The sequence below is a fragment of the Bufo gargarizans genome, chromosome 5 (assembly GCF_014858855.1).
Source record: "Bufo gargarizans isolate SCDJY-AF-19 chromosome 5, ASM1485885v1, whole genome shotgun sequence".
In the NCBI taxonomy this organism is placed as follows: Eukaryota; Metazoa; Chordata; class Amphibia; order Anura; family Bufonidae; genus Bufo; species Bufo gargarizans.
The window spans coordinates 51797479-51816631 of NC_058084.1; the positions used below are offsets into that span (position 1 = coordinate 51797479).

Here is a 19153-nt window from a genome sequence, read left to right on the forward strand (position 1 = left end):
GGAGCCTGCAGGTGGGGTCTGCAAGCCGTTAACAGGGGGGCGTTCAATCAGCTCTAATCAGCGATCTATCAGTGTCCTCATTCTAGTCATATCCTGCGAAACAAGGAGTCAAAGATTCAGGTCAATAAGCTTATAGGCGATTTGCACAAACGTCTCCTACAGCAAGGTAAAATCCAAAGTCAAATTGGCTTTTCTTCCAAGTGCATTCATTTGTTTGTTTAGACTAAACTTGTAATAAAGTAGAATTAACATAAGGAAGAAGAAGGAGGAAGGAAGAAGATGGTCGGCGATGAAGATGTGAGGACGGGTTCCCGGGAATTATTCACTGATCCATTTAAAAGGGTTGTCTCACTTCAGACATCGGGGGCATATCGCTAGTAGCTCTGGAATTGGGAATATTATAATCATCTATAGACTTGAACACGTCTTGCTGTTTGGACTGCGATAGATGTAGGTCCCACCTCTTGGACCCGCACCTATCTTCCCAACAGAACCCACAAAGTGAGAGAAGGTGCACTGCGGCCCTTCCTTTCAAGCACCGAAAATAGCTGACCGCACTCGGATATTTTCAGCAGTTCTGCTGAAATGAATGAGAAGCGCACCACGTAAGCACGGCCACCGCTCCATTCACTTCTATGGGGCTGATGGAAATAGTTGAGCCAGTGCTCGGCTATTTTCGGCGCTTCCATAGGAATGAATGAAGGGTGGCTGAGCATGCACGGTGCACCCTCCTTCACTTTGCAGGCTAAGTGTTAGTGCGGGCCCAGAGGTGGGACCTTAACCTATCAGACATTGGGGGTATATACTAGCGATATGCCCCCAAATGTCTGAGGTGAGACAACCTCTTTAAGGCTAGGTTCACACTGAGTATTTTGGGTGCAGCTTTTGGAACAGATTCCCCACAGAAAAAAAATACACGACAAAAATGCATGCAGAACTTCCTCATTGATTCCAATAGGGAATCCAGATATTAAACCATACAGCTCTATTTTTCTGCTTGTGGTTTTAAAAACTGTCCCACGAAAAAAAAAAGTATCCTGTCCATTTTTGACACGGATTCCATGTGGAATTTCCATTGAAAGTTAAAACCGCTTTAGGAGTAAAATGCATGCCAAAAAACTGATGTTGCTCTCTGTCACGGACGGTGTACAGGAAACAAGGCAAAGCAACATGTATAAACGACTCGCTGGATCCAAAAACTAAGGAACCAAGGGAGACCCCTGCAGAAGACCTGGCACTTTCCCTGGCTGCTCAGCCTATGCAAAGATCCGAATGGTGGAGGTTTGCATATCCACGAACCTTGACTATAAAGCCCTGAGCACCCTACAATAGTGAGGGGACACGACCACCGGCTCCCTACACAAGATACGGAGGGAGTCAGGGTCACCTGGGATCCAGCAAACAGATAATAACAGATAAAGGTACAACACTTAGCTTTGAAGCAAACAGGAGGACAGAGTCAGCGTGCACACACACTCCAGGAAGTAGTATAAGCCGCCCAGAAAAGCCTTCTGGGGAAGAATGTAAAGGGAAGCAATTAGTCCAACACATGACAGCTGAGAGAGGCTGACGAGAGGAGGAGCTGAATACCACAACACAGAAACTCAAGGAGGAGGTTCTGAAAGGCCTCTGTCAGAGCTTCTCAGCTGTCTGGTTGTGACACTCTCTCTCCAGCTGCTGCACCCTCCCCACTTTGATTGACAGGGCCAGACGTGATTATTTACACTGCCTGACCCTGTTAATCAAAGTGCAGAGGGTGCAGCAGAGGGGGTGAGTCTCTGGGAGTAAAGACAACGCCCCCGTTGCTCCTATAGGCTCATTTGCATATAATAAAATATTATTTTTCTCAGCAATGAGGTCACATATGAACATGGGACCAACACAGATGTCCTCAGTTGCCAAGCACACATGTAACAGGTCAGCCAGTGTCATAGATACAAAACTGCTGACAGATGCCCTTTAACTTTTTTGGAAGGAGCTTTTTGTATTTTTACCTATGTGCAGGGGCGTAACTAATATAGCAGTAAACCATGCGACTGCTATGGGGCACAATGCAAGAGGGGACCCAGTCTCAGTTGGGATTATCTCCTCTACTACTGGAGTTGAAAGCTTGGCCAGGACACTACCCTCTAAAGCAGGGTTAGGCAACCCCTCGGCACTCCAGTTGTTGTGAAACTACAACTCCCAGCATGCATACTTGCTCTGCTCTTGTAAGAACTCACATAGAAATGAATGGAGAATGCTGGGAATTGTAGTTTCACAACAGCTGGAGTGCCGAAGATTGTGGATACCTGCTCTAAAGGAACAACTTTTAGCAAATTAAGCAGTGGAAAAATGGCCCAAGAGTAGTGTTGGGCGAGCATGCTCGGCCGAACACTTTTTACTCGAGCCCGATGCTCGGTACATCACGGTCTTCGGCCGAACACCCCGTGTGCTCGAGCGCGATGCTCGAGTCTCCTCCCCACACGTTTGTTGGCTGCTACGCAGCCAATAAACGTGCGCGGAGGTATACTGGCATTACAGTGATTGGCTGGCGAGAACGCGTCATCGGGTGCTATATAGCACCCGATGACACGTGGTTTGGCTCAGTCTTAGTCAGGGAGAGCTGCAGCAGAAGAAACAGATAGTGTAGGGACAGAAATTGGTTTGATTTTTAGGCAGGATTTACTGGTAAAAGGTGTTAGAGACCCAAAAATTGTTTGGCCGTTGCTGACAGTGACACAACCTCTGCTACATCTGTTCTGTTACATTTGCGCTGTGAAATTCCATGCAATTGTTTGGCCGCTGGTGACAGCGACATTACCTGCGCTACATCTCCAGTATAACGTTTGCCCATCCTAAATATCAGTGACATTCAGTCTCATTTATTTGCGCATACACTTACAAAACCTGCGCTACTGTATGTGTGACATACTTTTTTAAGCATATATACCATTTAGTATGCTCAAGCAAGCTGTAAGGAACGGGGAAGTGGCTGTGCTGCTGATGGTGCACACAGAGGTCGTGGCCCTGGGTGCGGTGAAACTGTGCCTGCTGCCAGAGCACAAGAAACACACTCATCCACGATACCTAGCTTCATGTCCCAGTTTGCAGGGCGGCGCAGGACACCACTCTCGAAATTACACCAGTGCGACCAGGTGGTCAGTTGGATTGCAGCAGATAATGCATCCAGTCGCTAAAGCACCACCCTGTCTTCCACAAAGTCCAGTCTCAGTAGCCAAGAGTCTGGTCAACAGAATCCTCACCCTGATCCTCCTTCCTTCTACCATGGAGAGTCTAGGCAAACAAGTTATCCTACACTCAGAAATTATGAGGACCTCTTTTCATCGCCATTCCTTGATTTGGCCCTCTCGCCAAGCCCGCTCGAAGAAAGACATGAGGAGATCTTATGCACTGATTCCCAAACCTTGCAGCAATCTCCCTTGCCAAGGGGTAGGTGTTCCGCAGTCTGGCGCTTTTTTGAGGAAAGTACAGACGATAAAAGAATTGTAATTTGCAACCTGTGCCGTACCAAAATAAGCAGAGGTATGGACACTAGCAACCTCACCACCACCAGCATGATCCGCCATATGGCATCAAAGCACCCTAATAGGTGGTCTGAACGCCTGGGTCCACAATCAGTGTCTGCGGGTCACACCACTGCCTCCTCTTCCCCTGTGTTATGTGCTGGCCAATCCCCTATCTAAGACGCAGCCCAGATGTCTATACCCCAGGCCTTTGAACGCAAGCACAAATACCCAGCCACCCACCCACAGGCCATAGCACTAAATGCGCACCTTTCCAAATTGCTGGCCCTGGAAATGTTGCCATTTAGGTTTGTTGACACTGAGGCTTTCCGCAGCCTGATGGTGGTGGCCGTTCCGCATTACTCTGTCCCCAGCCACCAATATTTTTCACGGTGTGCAGTCCCAGCTTTACACCAGCATGTGTCCCGTAAGATCACCCGTGCCCTGACCAACGCATTGGGAAGGTCCACTTAACGACTAACACATGGACAAGTGCTTTTGGCCAGGGACGCTACATTTCCCTGACGGCACAATGGCTGAATGTTGTGGAGGCCGGGAGCAAGTTGTACCCTGGGATGGAACAGGTGCTACTGACACCAAGGATTGCGGGCCCTATTCCCATCAGGGTTTCCACCACCACCTTCGTTAGTGGCTGCAACCCCCCTTCTCCTCCTCCACCTCCTCCTCCACTTCCACCTCTGAATTATCATCTTGCAGCACCAGTCAGCTATCAGTCAGTAGCTGGAAGCAGTGTAGCACTGCAGAGGGGAAGCAGCAACAGGCCGTACTTAAACTCATTTGCTTAGGGGACAAACAGCACACCGCCGCAGAGCTGTGGCAGGGAATAAGAGACCAGACTGATCTGTGGCTCTCGCCACTCAACCTAGAACCAGGAATGGTTGTGTCTGATAATGGACGTAACTTGGTGGCAGCTTTGGAGCTCGGCAAGCTCACACACATACCATGCGTAGCCCACGTGTTCAACCTAGTGGTTCAGCGGTCTCTCAAAACCTACCACAATTTGCCTGAGCTACTGGTGAAGGTGCGCCGCATGTGTGCCCATTTCTGCAAGTCATCAACAGCTTCTGCTGGTCTGGCAACCCTGCAGCAGCGCTTGCAATTGCAAGCTCACCAACTGTTGTGCGACGTGAGCACACTCTGGAACTCGACGTTCCACATGTTGGCCAGTCTTTGTGAGCAGCAGAGGGCAGTAGTGGAATACCAGCTCCAACATGGGCGTCGCCTTTCCAGTCAGCTTCCGTTTTTCACAAGTGATGAGTGGGCATTAATGTCTGACCTCTGTGAGGTTTTACGCAACTTTGAGGAATCAACACAGATGGTGAGCGGCGATGCCGCTATTATCAGCGTAATCATCCCACTTCACGCTCGCTGCTCACAATAAAGGCAGATGGTTTGCATGTCAAAGAGGTGGAAATAGGGGAAGACAGTACATAGGGTGATAGCCAGACCACCCTCAGTTTGTCTTCTCAACGCGAGTTGGATGAGGATGAGCAGGAGACGGTTGCCTCCGCTACAGAGAGTAGAACCCATGGAAGTTTTATTCTATCTGTTCAGCATGCATGGGTAGAAGAGGAGATAGAGGATGAGGAGATTAAGAGTCATCCTCCTGATGAGGACAGCGAAGTCTTGTCTGTTGGGACTGTGGCACACATGGCTGACTTTATGTTAGGCTGCCTTTCCCATGACCCTCGCGTTGTACGCATTTTGGCCAACACCGATTACTGGTTGTTCACCCTTCTCGACCCCCGCTACAAAGAGAACTTCTCATCTCTTATTCCTGTGGTGGAGAGGATGAGCAAAATGTTGCAATACGCTGACAACGCTGGCTGCAGAGTACGTAGTTCCTTGGCCAACTGAGGAGGGGATACGAGGGGAACACACAGCAGTTCCAACAGAGGCAGGGCAACACTCTCCAAGGCCTGGGACAGTTTCATGACACCCCGCCAGCACCCTCAAATTGATGTGCTGCCTAGTGTCACAAGGAGGGAAACATTTTGGAAGATGGTGAAGAAGTACGTAGCAGACCGTGTCAGCGTCCTCAGTGATCCCTCTATGCCTTACAACTACTGGGTGTCCAAGCTGGACACGTGGCACGAACTGGCGCTCTACACCGTGGAGGTGCTGGCCTGCCCTGCCGCCAGCGTTTTGTCAGAGCGTGTATTTAGTGCTGCTGGGGGCATAATAACTGATAAGCGCATCCGCCTGTCAACTGAAAATGCTGACAGATTGACTCTTATCAAAATGAACAAGGCCTGGATTGCCCCTGACTTCTCTACTCCACCAGAGGAAAGCGGCTGAACATAAAGGCACTTTAAACGTGGCTTTTATGGTGTATTGAATACTCTGTATTCCCATGCACCTCTTCCATGCTTATTAGGCTGCCCTCGCTCCTAATGTTTTAGAGGGTCAGCTCAGCAGCAGGCCCTCACCCATAATGTTTTAGAGGGTCACCAGCAGGCCCTCAACCAGATTGTTTATGAGGGTCACCAGCAGGCCCTCACCCATAATGTTTTAGAGGGTCACCAGCAGGCCCTTGCCCATAATGTTGTTGAGGGTCACCAGCAGTCCCTCGCACATAATGTTTTAGAGGGGCACCAGCAGGCCCTTGTTCATAATGTTTTTGAGGGTCACCAGCAGGCCCTCACCCCTAATGTTTTAGAGGGTCAGCTCAGCAGCATTCTCTGACCCCTAATGTTTTAGATGGTCAGATCAGCAGCAGGCCCTTGCAATAGTTTTTGAGGTTCACCAGCAGGCCATCAATCATAATTTTTCAAGGGTGTGTATGATGCCCTCCTTTATGTGTAATAAAGGGTGTATTGTAGTGCCGGTTCCTTGTAACTTTTGGCAGCCCTTTCACTTAGTGCATAGGCTTTATGAGTGTAGGAGTCCCACTACCTGAACAATTGTACCACAATGTGAATGAGGCCCTCCTTTATGTGATATACAGGTTGTATCGGAGTGCCTCTTCCTTGTAATTTTTGTCAGCACTTGCACTAACGCTAATTACAAGAAAATATACGGGAAAGAATGTTTCCTAACAATTTTTCCTCTAAAATCGATTTTATCTTCGGTTTTGTGCGTATTATTATCAGTCTGTAAAAGTGGCGTACTACTCGGACAACATCGTTCCCAGCAGTGACCTGGGAGTCCAAGATGCATCCAGACATCCTCCCCATGCTGTTCCCGAACCATTTCAGTGGTGTTTCCATCAATTTATGACCTTTTACTATGAACCAGACACCCTTCCCTCTTCAGAGCAGGGGGTGTCTGGTTTAATGCTCTGGTTCTCCCATTGACTTCCATTTTGCTCGGGTGCTCTGTAGACCATCCCAAAGTGTTCTACTCGAGCACCCAAGCACTTTGGTGCTCGATTAACACTACCCAAGAGTCATTAAAAAGTGTTTAGGCAGAAATCTTTCTGTTCTGTGTGGGGGGCCTGGTTTGATCTTTGCTATGGGACCCTTCTCTATGTATGCCACTGCCTATGTTTATTTATGAATTTATATTTAATACGCTATTTTTAATATGCATGCATTGGTTTGCATTATTCAAGGTAAATGTTGACTTATTTTTCAATGTTTCCTTTTTTATTGGAATGATTTTTAATTTTAATCAATAAAGTATATATTTTCTTTTTCAGACATGCACATGCTTCTTTAGTAAGGTTTTCTCTTTATATCTTGCCGCCCTTTGATGCCAGCAAATTTATCAGATTGCCATGGCTTCCAAGTAGGATCATTTAATCCAAGAGAGCATGAAGGGCGACCACTTGGGTTGAGATGGACGTAACTTTTCATAAATGCTTTACCTTTAGGGTCACAGTGCGCCTAAACATTACACAAGTTGACAAGCAAAAGATGATGCTGAAGTTAAACATTTCATGAAATGCAGAACTGTGGTAGACCCGGAATAATTAGAGGAGATAACAAGGAAGATACTGTATAAATATACTTATCTACCGCCATAAACATGTCGCATTTTATCTCTCCAGTTAAAAATCACATATGACATTTATGATGTCGTTACCGCAAGAGATTTCTTAAAGGGTCGGTGAATTTGATAATGCTCTTTTACTATTTGTACTTGGCACAGGGCAATGTAGACATTGTTTGAAGATATTTCTCGATTGCAGCATTTAAAGGGGTTCTCCCACGAAAAATATTCTACAGTTTTCAAACCAGCACCTGCATCTGGATACTTTTGTAATTGCATGTAATTAAAAATTGTGTATAGCCACTGAGTTATTCAATAAAATGTATCTGTATAGCGCCACTTCATGTCTTATTTCTTTGACCTGCTCACTGAGAAGGCCGCACATGCTCAGTTTTATCTTTCAACTGCCTCCTGAGCTGTGATAGGGAGAGCATTGACACGCCCCTGAGCTGTGATAGGGAGAGCTGAGACACACCTCCTGAGCTGCGGCAGAAAAGACACGCCCCTTGAGCTGTCAACTTGATCTAAATCTAAGAACAATGAATGTGGAGATCTCTGGATCCATGTGAGGTACAGGGCTGGATCTAGCCTTGTTAGAAAGAGATGGTCATGTACTATATGATGTCTGATTTTCATTTTTTACATTACATTTTATTACAGAGGCCAAATCAAGATGACATATTTGCAATAGACAGAGTATCTTAGTCACTTATACCTCTTAAGAAAATCACAAAAGTCCTCACATGTTTGCAACGCTTCCACCACCTACGTCCTACTCCAAGCAGAAAATTGTTCTAAGGTATGACACAGCTGGTAGGTAAGGTATGACACAGCCATAAGTTATGTCGAGGAGCATACCACCGTATTTCTTACTTTCTAAATAGGTCTGGCATCATCATCATGCATCAGTCTATATCAGGGTTTCTCAACTCAGGTCCTCGGGACCCTTCTACCAGTTTTTAGGATTTCCTTAGTATTGAGCAGATGATATAATCAGTGTCAATGCATCAGGACTTACCACAGGTATTCATTTTGTGGAATATTCTCAAATCCGGACCGGTAGGTGGGTTCTGATGACCGGAGTTGAGAAACCCTGAACTATATAATATATAAAGGGGCTGCAGAGAGGAGATCACCACTGAAGCCTGATGAGCAGTGAAGTCAACTTCATGTGGCTGGCCACCAGTTTATGAGCTGCCAATGAGGCAGCTCCATAAGAGAGAGGTGGGGTAAGTATCCAGTATTTTGGTGGAAAAAGCTCTATAAAGATATTGATTGGGGATATTAATGATCTATCCTTAGGCTCCTGGAATCCCAATGATCAGCTTTTTGAAGGTTCGGCGCCACAGTGCCATACAGTTTGCAGTGGCTGCATGTGGTACTGCATGTAAGTGGGACAGAGCTGCAGTATGATGTGACACCATGCAAAGCCAATACAAATTGTACAGTACTATATGTAGTAAACAATGAAAAGACTACAGCACTCACCAGAGCTCTTCAAAAAGCTGATTGATGTGGGTGCCGAGAGTTGTCCTCCCTCCCCCACTCGTCTGATATTGATGGTCTATCCTATGGACAACCCCCTTTCCAGAGAAGAAGCATGTGAGTCCTTCTTCTCCCGCCCACATTCAGTGATTGGCAGCGTCTCCAGTGTTTGTATGCTGTAAATCACCATGTAGGCGGGGTAAGCAGGACTCACAGACTTCTATATGACTATATGAATCCAGGGAGCTTATATTCAGCTTTTTGCATGAAATACTGAATCAAGTCATAGAAACCTATATATCCCAGATCTCAGCGTCTCCCCCTGTATCATATGCTACCCCCAGACAGAAATCTGACAGAGCCCCTCTAAAACCTTTCCTCTATGGAGAAACAGGGAAATCCCTAATAATGTAATTGATCCTGACTATAGGCTAAATTAAAATAATTCATATTGATTGCCATTGACAGGATAATCCTCTAAGAAAGGACCAAGAATAAAGCCATACGGCAGTGAAGAGTTATCTGTTAATGTACTTTTCCAAAATGGCAAAAGTAAAACAAAAGGTTACAGGTCCTTGACGCTGCGGCTTGTGTCGGGAAGGGATATTAATTAATGTTGCTCTGAGATATAAATTCAATTAAACCATAGCAACAAATAAGCAATTAGCTCGAAATGTGGAGTTTAAGTTAAAAAGGGAATACAAATATTAATGATGATTAGGTTTTGGTCCATATTTACCCTTCAGGAGATACAAATATTCTACTGTGTGATGTCATTGGAGATGAAGGGATGGAGAGGGAAATGCAATATTGTATTCACTCCAATGAGACTAGAATGGCACAGTCATACTTCGTAGGCCTCTTTTACACAATCAGTATTTGGTCAATATTTTGCATCAGTAATTGTATAGATTGGATAGATAGATAGATAGATAGATAGATAGCAGGGGCGAAGCTAAAGGCTCAGGGGCCCTGGTGCAAGAGCTCAGCTTGGGCCCCTCTTCCCTCAGTGCTTTGTGGTCAGGGGTAGGGAAGCACATAGCCTTCATGCTGCTGAGGCAAAAATTCAAAAGGTACCCCCCCAATTCTTGACATAACCCCCTTTCCTCCAGCCAGTGGTGTAACTTGACCCACACGCACTTTCTATAATACCGGTGTCTTCTTATGCGGCACAAGGGTCTTTGGGCCCCCTCAGGCTCCTGGGCCCAGTGGTGACTGCTTCTTCTGCGCCCGCTGTAGCTACACCCCAGATAGATAGATAGATAGACCAAGGCAGGGGTGGCAGCACCAAACAGAAACAAATAATAGATGAGGTGCAAGCCCTAAGGGACTAGACCATTGCCGAGTATACAAAAAATCCAAAAAGGCAGTACTCTCAGCAGGATAAAGATAAAAAGTTTATTCACTGTCCACATGGGTGAATAAACTTTGTATTTTTTCCACTTTATCCTGCTGAGAGTACTGCCTTTTTGCGATTTTTTAGACAGAAAGATAATAGACAGAAATTAGAGAGTGATAAATATTAGATAGATATGAAATAGATAAGACAGAGATAGATAGGGCTGTATTACACTGACCGATGAATGAGTAAACGCTTCACTTCCGCCAATCGCTTTCTGGATTGGCCTGTGTAATACCGGCGATAGATGAGATAGATAGATATGAGATAGATAGATATGAGATAGATAGATATGATAGATAGAGATGAGATAGATAGATAGATAGTGTGACACAGTGAAGGGTCTGGTCTGGGCGGACAGGTATTTTCCTCTCAGTGTGTGCTGCTGCCAGGTAGGGTCAAACACCGGACTGGATTTTAAGTGCCGGTCCTGGTTTTGGCAGCACCTGGCTGTCCTTAAAAGACAGCTGGGCTCAGCCGCAAAGGTGTCTGCTGGGATCTGAGGCTTGTGTCATGCTGGAGGGCTGAGACCCGTGTTTAGGGGAAACAGGCCCCCTAAAAGCCTGCTATGGACCGCTGGAGGTAGAACTGCCAACAAGGTGATTTTTTGCTATGTGGACTTTCCATTGTGTGAACTAACAGCAAGACTGCAAAGTGACGTTTTGTTTTTGCCTTATGTGTGAATAAACACGGAAGTCTGATTTAAGAACTGGTAATTTGCCTCTGTATTGCATCCGCATACCCTGTCTACCAGAGCAATTCCCCACAATGGATAGATATGAGATAGATAGATAGATAGATAGATAGTATAGATATGAGATAGATAGATAGATAGATAGGAGATAGATAGATAGATAGATAGATAGATATTAGATTGATAGATAGATATTAGATAGATATTAGATAGATAGATAGATATTAGATAGATATTAGATAGATAGATAGATAGATAGATAGATAGATAGATAGATAGATAATGACTAAACATTACAGATGAATACAGTATATTGCTTGTACTTTGGCTGATACAATACCTTTGCTACAGAAATATTCCACATCTTCACAGGTCATATTCTCTGGCTCAAACTCTTCTGGGAAACTTTCTTCCAGTGGAAAATCTTCCTTTGTGATGATATCATTTTCCTCAGACACACAATCTTCCTCCTCATCCTCAATAGCATCTTCCAGGGGCCCTTCAAAATCAAACAAATTCAACGTTATGAATGGCCACAGGATACACGTGTTAGAAAGGTCACAACTTTAACTTTTTGTCTGTTGATACAGGCAGTGATGGCTCCGGGCTCGACGAGGGCACAATTACGCAAGAACACTTCATTACTAATGTGGTTTCTTACTTACTGGAAGACAGAGAGGAACTGTGATCTGTCACCCTAAATAATAATGCTTAATAAGTCTTAAAGGGAAGTTCTCAGATGGATGGCAATAGGAATCCAAGATCATTCAAGATGCAAATGGTTTTGTCCATAGTCTGTTACCTTGAAGACACAAAGGTCTGTGTAGAAACTGTAAACCCAAAACAGTAGGAGATTTTTAATTAAGACTATTTGCAAAGATGCTTGACTTTGCATTGTAAAGGCATCGGGACAATAAACCAAAACATTGGTTGTGACAGTGGACCTTCCTACTAAAATGTATGAACTTTGTCATCTCAAGCAATGATAGCCTATTTATACAAACAAGCTTCTTTAAATGTGCAAGTCATAAAATCAAATTGTGTTTTCAGTTCTATAATTACCTACTTAAAGACAGAATGCCTACTTGCTTAAAAAATATTAAAGTATTATTTTTACTTGAAGCCGTAGGAGATACTTCACGTATCCTCAACCACCATGATGCTATATCCTAAACCACTTTGATGTTATGACTGCAGCAGACATTTCATTTTGCATACCATAATGAGCTGTCACAGGCTAGTGCTCTATATTTTGTTCTATGATCATAAAAAGGAACAAACTGAAACATTACATGAAGGAACAGAACTTCCTTCTTGCCTCATGTTGTCACATTGTCTTAAGTCTCATTGGGCTCTAACATCTAAAAGTAGTCACAAACAATGGGCTGACCTCAGATATACTCGTTTTGGCCAAATGTTGATGTAGCCAACAACTTGACTGAGAACACTGAAGGTGATTTAATTCTATATGGGCAGTGGGTATGGAAATACCACCCCAACTAACCAGTTTCACTTTGGGCTAGACCTAAGGGTGTTTTTCTGGCTTTCCCATGGTTTTTACAGTTCGCTGCAGGGAGCCACCAGGCCTCTTTCTCTTGGAATAGTCCCGATGTGATTGGCAGCTGACCCACTGCGGTCAGAGACACAAATGCAAAGCATTTAAGGGTCAGGCAATACTCATAGTCAGAAAACAGCCAGAGCTCAGGACAAGCAGCATTTGGGCAAATACGTGAAAACTCCAAGGTCAGGGCAGGCATCAAAGGATCATTATGGTAAACAGGCAAGGTCAGGCCAGACAGTGGAGGGTCACAGTCGCTAAACAGGCAGAGATCAGTAGGCGAGCAGATAAAATAATAGCAATACCTTCAGTGGTTACTAGCAAGCTAAGAAACCTAAAGCTTAGGCACCCTTCCATAGAGGAAGGTGCCTAAAATATTAACAAGTGACCAGCCATTGGCTGGAGAAAACTATGGTGCACTAGTTCTCAAAGAACCTAAGACCACATGCGCACGCGTCCTACAGGCAGTCCAGGGGGGCCTTCCCAGAGAAGCGGCCTGCAGAAAACACATGGAACACTGGAGGTATGACCCATTGCTGATGGGCAGCGGTTGGTAAACGGGCCAAGGCCGCCGGCACAGAAAAAGCAGCAGGGTGAGTTACTTTGTGCCCATCCCTTACCAAGGAAGTGAGACAGGGACAGGCACACATGGCCATTTCAGCAATAATCATGCCTACCCAGGTCATTTATCAACATGGACAGTGCTGGATCAAGGTTGGAGAAGGTTGCAAAAACTGGTGAGATAACCCCCCCCCCCCCTCCAATAGCAATGTAATATGTGGCTAATTTACTTGGAGACCATTTTGTACCCAACCTAGCACTTCCTTCATTTGCTAGGATGAGGCAGAATCAATAATGGGGATAAACATAGCATCATGATAAGAGATGAACAAATTGATTTCTATTAGACCCAAAAAAAATTTTTTTTTTTTTAGTTGCACATGAATCAGAATGTTTGGTGATTCAGTTGAGGTGAATTTTAGGGGGGGGGGGGGGCAGATAGAGCTGAGAGACAGAGAGAGAAAGAAAGAAAACTATTAAGACATAAAGAAAAAAACTGAAAGACTATAAAGAAAAAAATAGGAGTCCTCAAAGTGTCATACACAAATTTTCAGGTAGAATCATTTCGGATCTCAATCAGCAAATTTGTCAACTGATTTGGCCAAATTGAACCCAAATCAAATTCTGAGCAATTTGCTTATCTTGCTTGCTTATGATGATGTGTACTACTTATCATCTAGTGCAGTTTCCTTCTTGAATTTCTTCCATGACTTCACATATGAAGAAGATCAGTTGATGGGTTACTAGAATTAGCGACAATTTCCCCAACCCAAACTTATTATAGACATTACAAATATTTTTCAGTAGATTATGAGTAAGGACACATCGTATCATATAAGAAACTTTTCATCATTTTATCTGTTCAACCCATTCTTCAATGTCCTTAAACTCCACTTGGATGCTTCCATGGATACATTCAGCTGAAGAAAACCTATAGACATGCTGTACAGTTCCTCACCACAGGACTTCACAAGCAAGGCTCACGAACATCCCACAGAGCTCTTTAATGAAGCTATGTCCGTTCTGTGGACATTGCAAGACCACATAAGCCTTATGTAATTGAGCTTAACAGCGAGAATAAAAGTCCTATTTCTCCAGCTTCTAAAAATCTATTTAAAATGAGTAAAGTTCCTCCTGCAGACACTCACTTTTTAACACGGGTTGCATCAGGGGATCTTGTAGGATGGAAACATTTTTATTAATTTTTCTCTTATCTACAGGAGGATGTTGCTTTTTTCATTTACATTCCTAGCCTCCAGGTAGCAGAGTAGAGAATCATAGACTAGAAAATTTTTGATTAATTTCTTTCCATGTGTTATGTTATTTCTTATATATAATTGATTTCTTTTGCTTGTAGCTGTACATCTATTTTATATCTGCACCTATTGCCTTTCTTCAATCAAGAAAGTTGAAGAAAATTACCTGAATTTTGTTAAGTTTATTAAAAAAGGGAGCGCTCTGAATATTTAAATTGTTAAGTTTATTAAAAAGAGCCCTGTGAATATTTAAATTGAGTTTTGAAATGCTAACGAAAGGAAGATATTACAGAATTTTAATAGTAGGTTCAATTTGACCCACCGACTTTTGCGGGAAGGGTCAAAAATTATTCAAATTGTTTCTTTACACTCAAAGAAGAAAACCTTTGATTTTTTTTCTAAATGGAATAATATTCTTCTCTGCTGGGTCTTTTGACATGTTGCTGTATGACAGTATTAATTCTACCGGTGTATAAATTTTTCAAAGACCTTTCTGCTTTCATTTTCGTGTACGCTCTTAACTTTTTTATCTTTGCTATTATGATAGAAGAAGCTTTTATTAAGACTTTTTGGCCTTCTTTTGAGCTGGCCAAAATATGCCTAACATTTTACGGGAAGAGCCACCTTGTTTTAAGAGTGAAAATAAAGACTAAAACATGGATACTTTTCTTTTTGAATCTTAAGTAAATAGTTTACTAGAGGCCGAATATAACCGACAGAGAAATGTGTAAAAATTTGGGCGGCCACAAAAATGAAAGGGGTTGTCCCACAAAAAACATTTATCACTCATCCATATTGTTGCTCGCAGTATGACCATGGGAACCCCCATGAGAAAGAGTTCCCTGAGTCCCTTGTGTGAATGATGCATGACCCCCACTCTATTCCTTGTCTGTGGGATTGCTGGATATAGTACTCAGCTATCTCTAGTAGTCCTATAGAAGTAAATAAAGCAGTGGTCACTAATAGTCCATTCACACAAGATACCCGTGGACCACCATTCTCATGATTAATGCCCAAAATGTACATAGAATCACATACAGGATCCAACTGACCGACAGAGTACCAGAGGGTCCCCCTGTAAGTACAGGTTCACAGACACAACAACAGTATCATTAGGAGACAAACCTATTTAAAGCTGAATTTGGGTCCAAATTTCTTCCATTGGTTCCAAAATTTCAAAAATGATATAACCACGTGGACAAAGATAACAGTATAATTTTGGATCACATTAAAAGTGGAAGTGTATGTGTTTTGTATAAATGATGGAGGCCTTCAAAATAATTTCCTGGAGCATCCAAGACATGCCAGTGTAATACTAGACACAGTCAAAAGTTTTGTGATCTTCACTCTATCAAGTTTCGTCTGAATGCGCTCGATCAGAGTCCGAGGGAATTCTAGGAAATTCTATTTAGAGGGTTGGGAGGGTATGTGAGGGTCATTGAGGACTTGTATGCATCATTATGATTTCAGTAAATTTTGATTGCTCTTGAGGGAAGGCAGTGTCATATTTGAAATAGAGACCTCCCTTTCTAAGGAAGGGTGTGGGACAGCATGTGCTTGATTATGCTTTGACTTTGTGTAACTAAGCTCATGGGTGGTCATTATTGCAAATATGGCCTTGCTTCCTGTCAAGATCAAGCAACATATTTCAGAAGGTAATTCAAATTCCACATGGTATTACTCTGGTTGTGTCTAAAGACGACAGCGTGCAGTTCACAGTAGTTTGTATTCTGTAAATGTGATGCACACCCCGATCAGCCATAACCCGTCAGCATACGTATTCCGCATTCACCATGCAGCAAGTGGGGCTGCGTGTTTTCACCTGGGCTGTACTACATTTTCGGTATAAACCTGGGCCAAATGTATTACAAAGTTCCCATGGAAATCAGAGGGTTGTCTGTATACTCTATAGATATTTGAGGTTCACACACAGTAAAAGATTCTCTGTTTAGTTGACGCTCCACACTTTCAGTAAAATTCCAATATAAAGTAGGGCTTCGAAACCAGACAATCCAGCTGCAGATCATTACTGAGTACCTGAACTTAGTTTGTCCTACTTTGAGATCTCAGCTTCTGGAAATCACACAACATTATAAGCAAAACTCTTCTGGGCTGCAAGTACCATATAGTGTTCCACTTTAAATTTTCTTTCCAATAATAAAAAATACCCATTGGGCCTCATGTGAAAGACCCATTAGGTTTTATGTCAAAGACCCATTGAGCCTCATGTGAATACCCAATGGGCCTTATGTGAAATACCTATTGGGCTTCATGTGAATATTTATTGGACCTCATGTAAAAAGTCGATTGAGCCTCATGTGAATACCCATTGGGCCTCATGTGAAATACTCATTGAGCCTTGTGAAATACCCATTGGACCTTATGTGAAATGCACATTGGGCCTCATGTGAAAGACCTAGTGAGGGGAATTTACTAAGCACTTTACCCTATTATTATATATATTATGTATACCATAATTTGTGACTTGGTAGGTTTCTCGCCACTTTTCTGAAGTGGGATGGGTGGGGCTCTGCACAGTCCACTGGTTTTACTATAACATACACCAGAATTAGGCATAAGTTATAGCTGAAGTCTGTAACTGGTCCCTGGCTGGCATAGACTTCGGTTTCTGGTGCACAGTAGGACAGAGTTTTGTAGGGAGATGAAGGGTGGTGTTTGGGTACGCCAGTCTTGATAAATCTCCCCCATTGGCTCTCATGTCCAAAATCTATTGCGCCTCATGTGAACTTCCAATTGGGTCTTACTGAACAAACTGGGTTTCATGTGAAATAGTCATTGGGCCTCATTTAAATTTCCCCATGGGCCTCATGTGAAATACCCATTGGGGCTCATATAAAATGCCCATGGAGCCTCATGTAAAATGTCCATTGGGCCTCATGTGTAAAACCAGTAGAGAAGTCATCCTACATCAATCAGACCCCAGGTTCTCAGTGGTTAATATTGTTGCCTTTCAGTGCTGGGATTCTGGGTTCAAATCCCACCAATTTGTTTGCATGAGCCTCCTTTGATGATCCAATATCATACTGGTAGACTTATTCAGAATTTAGGTTGTGAGCCCCCATGGGGACAGGGACCAATGTGATTGATGAAAGTTCCTGAACAGCACTGGTGATATATAAATGAATAAAATCAAATCACTAATGAACATTTTTTCATTAAAAAATTTGAGGAATGGTAGGTGGGTGTCCTTTCTGTAAACAGAGCGTGTCCCCCATAATTGTAACATTCACCCCCCTGACACTGCTGAAATAAAAGCTGCAGTGCACATCTTTATAACAATGTCCCACCATTTATAAAGAACAAGTCGGCCTCCTGCTTCAAGTATCCAACAGGGAATTTGCCTGTTGTGTTTTATTAAGTAGATACAACCCTTCTTTCAGCTACTGAATCAATACAGGAAACGACATTTATATGAGTCAGATTAAAGCCCTGACTTGAAATATTCCATTTACACACTGGAGATCGATTTTCTCTTCTGAACGCGTGCCCCCTGTAATTGCTAAGAGCATCATAAATTGCAAAAACAAGATCTATATTAAAACAGAAGGAAAAAAAAGAAGGTAAGAGCCAAGAATCTCCGCAGCAGACTCGGCGAGGTCCATACAAAGAGCTGGTAGGATGAATGTCAATGTGGGGGCTGCTGAGTGTTTAGTAAGGTTCGCGTGTTCAAACGTCATGGTGGGTTTCTCCTTTCACATTGAGTAGTTGAGGCTTTATTTCCCAAGGATTACAGGGTACCCTGCCAACGGCTCTAATAAGATCACACACTCGCTGAGTCTCTCGTCTCAATTTTTGCAACACAGAATCACAGGGATTGAACTGGAAACCTGGAGGTCTCTTCTGCCAAGAAATGTACCACTGAGTTAAAAGATGAATTTTGTCATTATTGTAGCAGCTGATTCTTGAAATTCACACCACTTTCCTTATTTGTTTGTGTAACATCACAGATTACATCCGGGCTGTACATGGCACTGTATGATCCGAGAACGGGCCCGCCGCTAAGTACACGATACCAGGAGCTGGGGTGGTAATCTGGGCAGATAAATGAGTTATGTTACACTGGAAGCACAATGAATGTATTCTATCTATATTTATCTATATCTATCTGTTGGTCGGTCTGTCTGTCTATCTATCTAGCCATCCATCTGTGTGTCTATCTATCTATCTGACTATCTAGCCATCCATCCATCCATCTATCTACCTGTTCGTCTGTTCGCCGGTCCGTCTGTCTGTCCATCCATGCATCCATCTATCCATCTTTTCATCAATCTATCCATCTATCTGTCTGTCTGCCTGTTCGTCCATCTGTCTAGCCATCCATCCATCGATCTATTGACCTATCTCATATCTATCTATCTATCTATCTATCTATCTATCCATCCATCTTTATATCTGTCTGTTCGCCTGTCTGTCTGTCTGTCTATCCATCCATCTATCTTTACATCAATCTATCCATCTATCTGTCTGTTTGCCCGTCCGTCTAACCATCCATCGATCTATTGAACTATCTCATATCTATCTATCTATTTACAGTATCTATCTATATTTGGTTTATATTTAATCAGAGGCGTGTTAAGATTGACTTTTTTCAGCTCTGTGCTTTTGTGATAATGGGCCAGAAACAAATGGTGGAGAAGAAATTCTAAGGGCCTAGAAGCATTAGAAACATCTATATACCCTAGAATACTCGTGCTACAGCTAAATGATACAATTCTGTTT

General features: G+C 43.3%; 1 protein-coding gene across 2 annotated transcripts in view; it reads right to left on the reverse strand.

Moving 5' to 3' along the window:
- Positions 1–19153, reverse strand: part of ZFPM2 (zinc finger protein, FOG family member 2) — a 417173-nt gene that overhangs the window by 321609 nt on the left and 76411 nt on the right. For both annotated transcript variants that reach the window (XM_044295248.1, XM_044295247.1), the window contains exon 2: positions 11379–11537. In XM_044295248.1, the coding sequence (XP_044151183.1) occupies positions 11379–11537 (159 nt within the window). The remainder of the gene's footprint in view (positions 1–11378; positions 11538–19153) is intronic.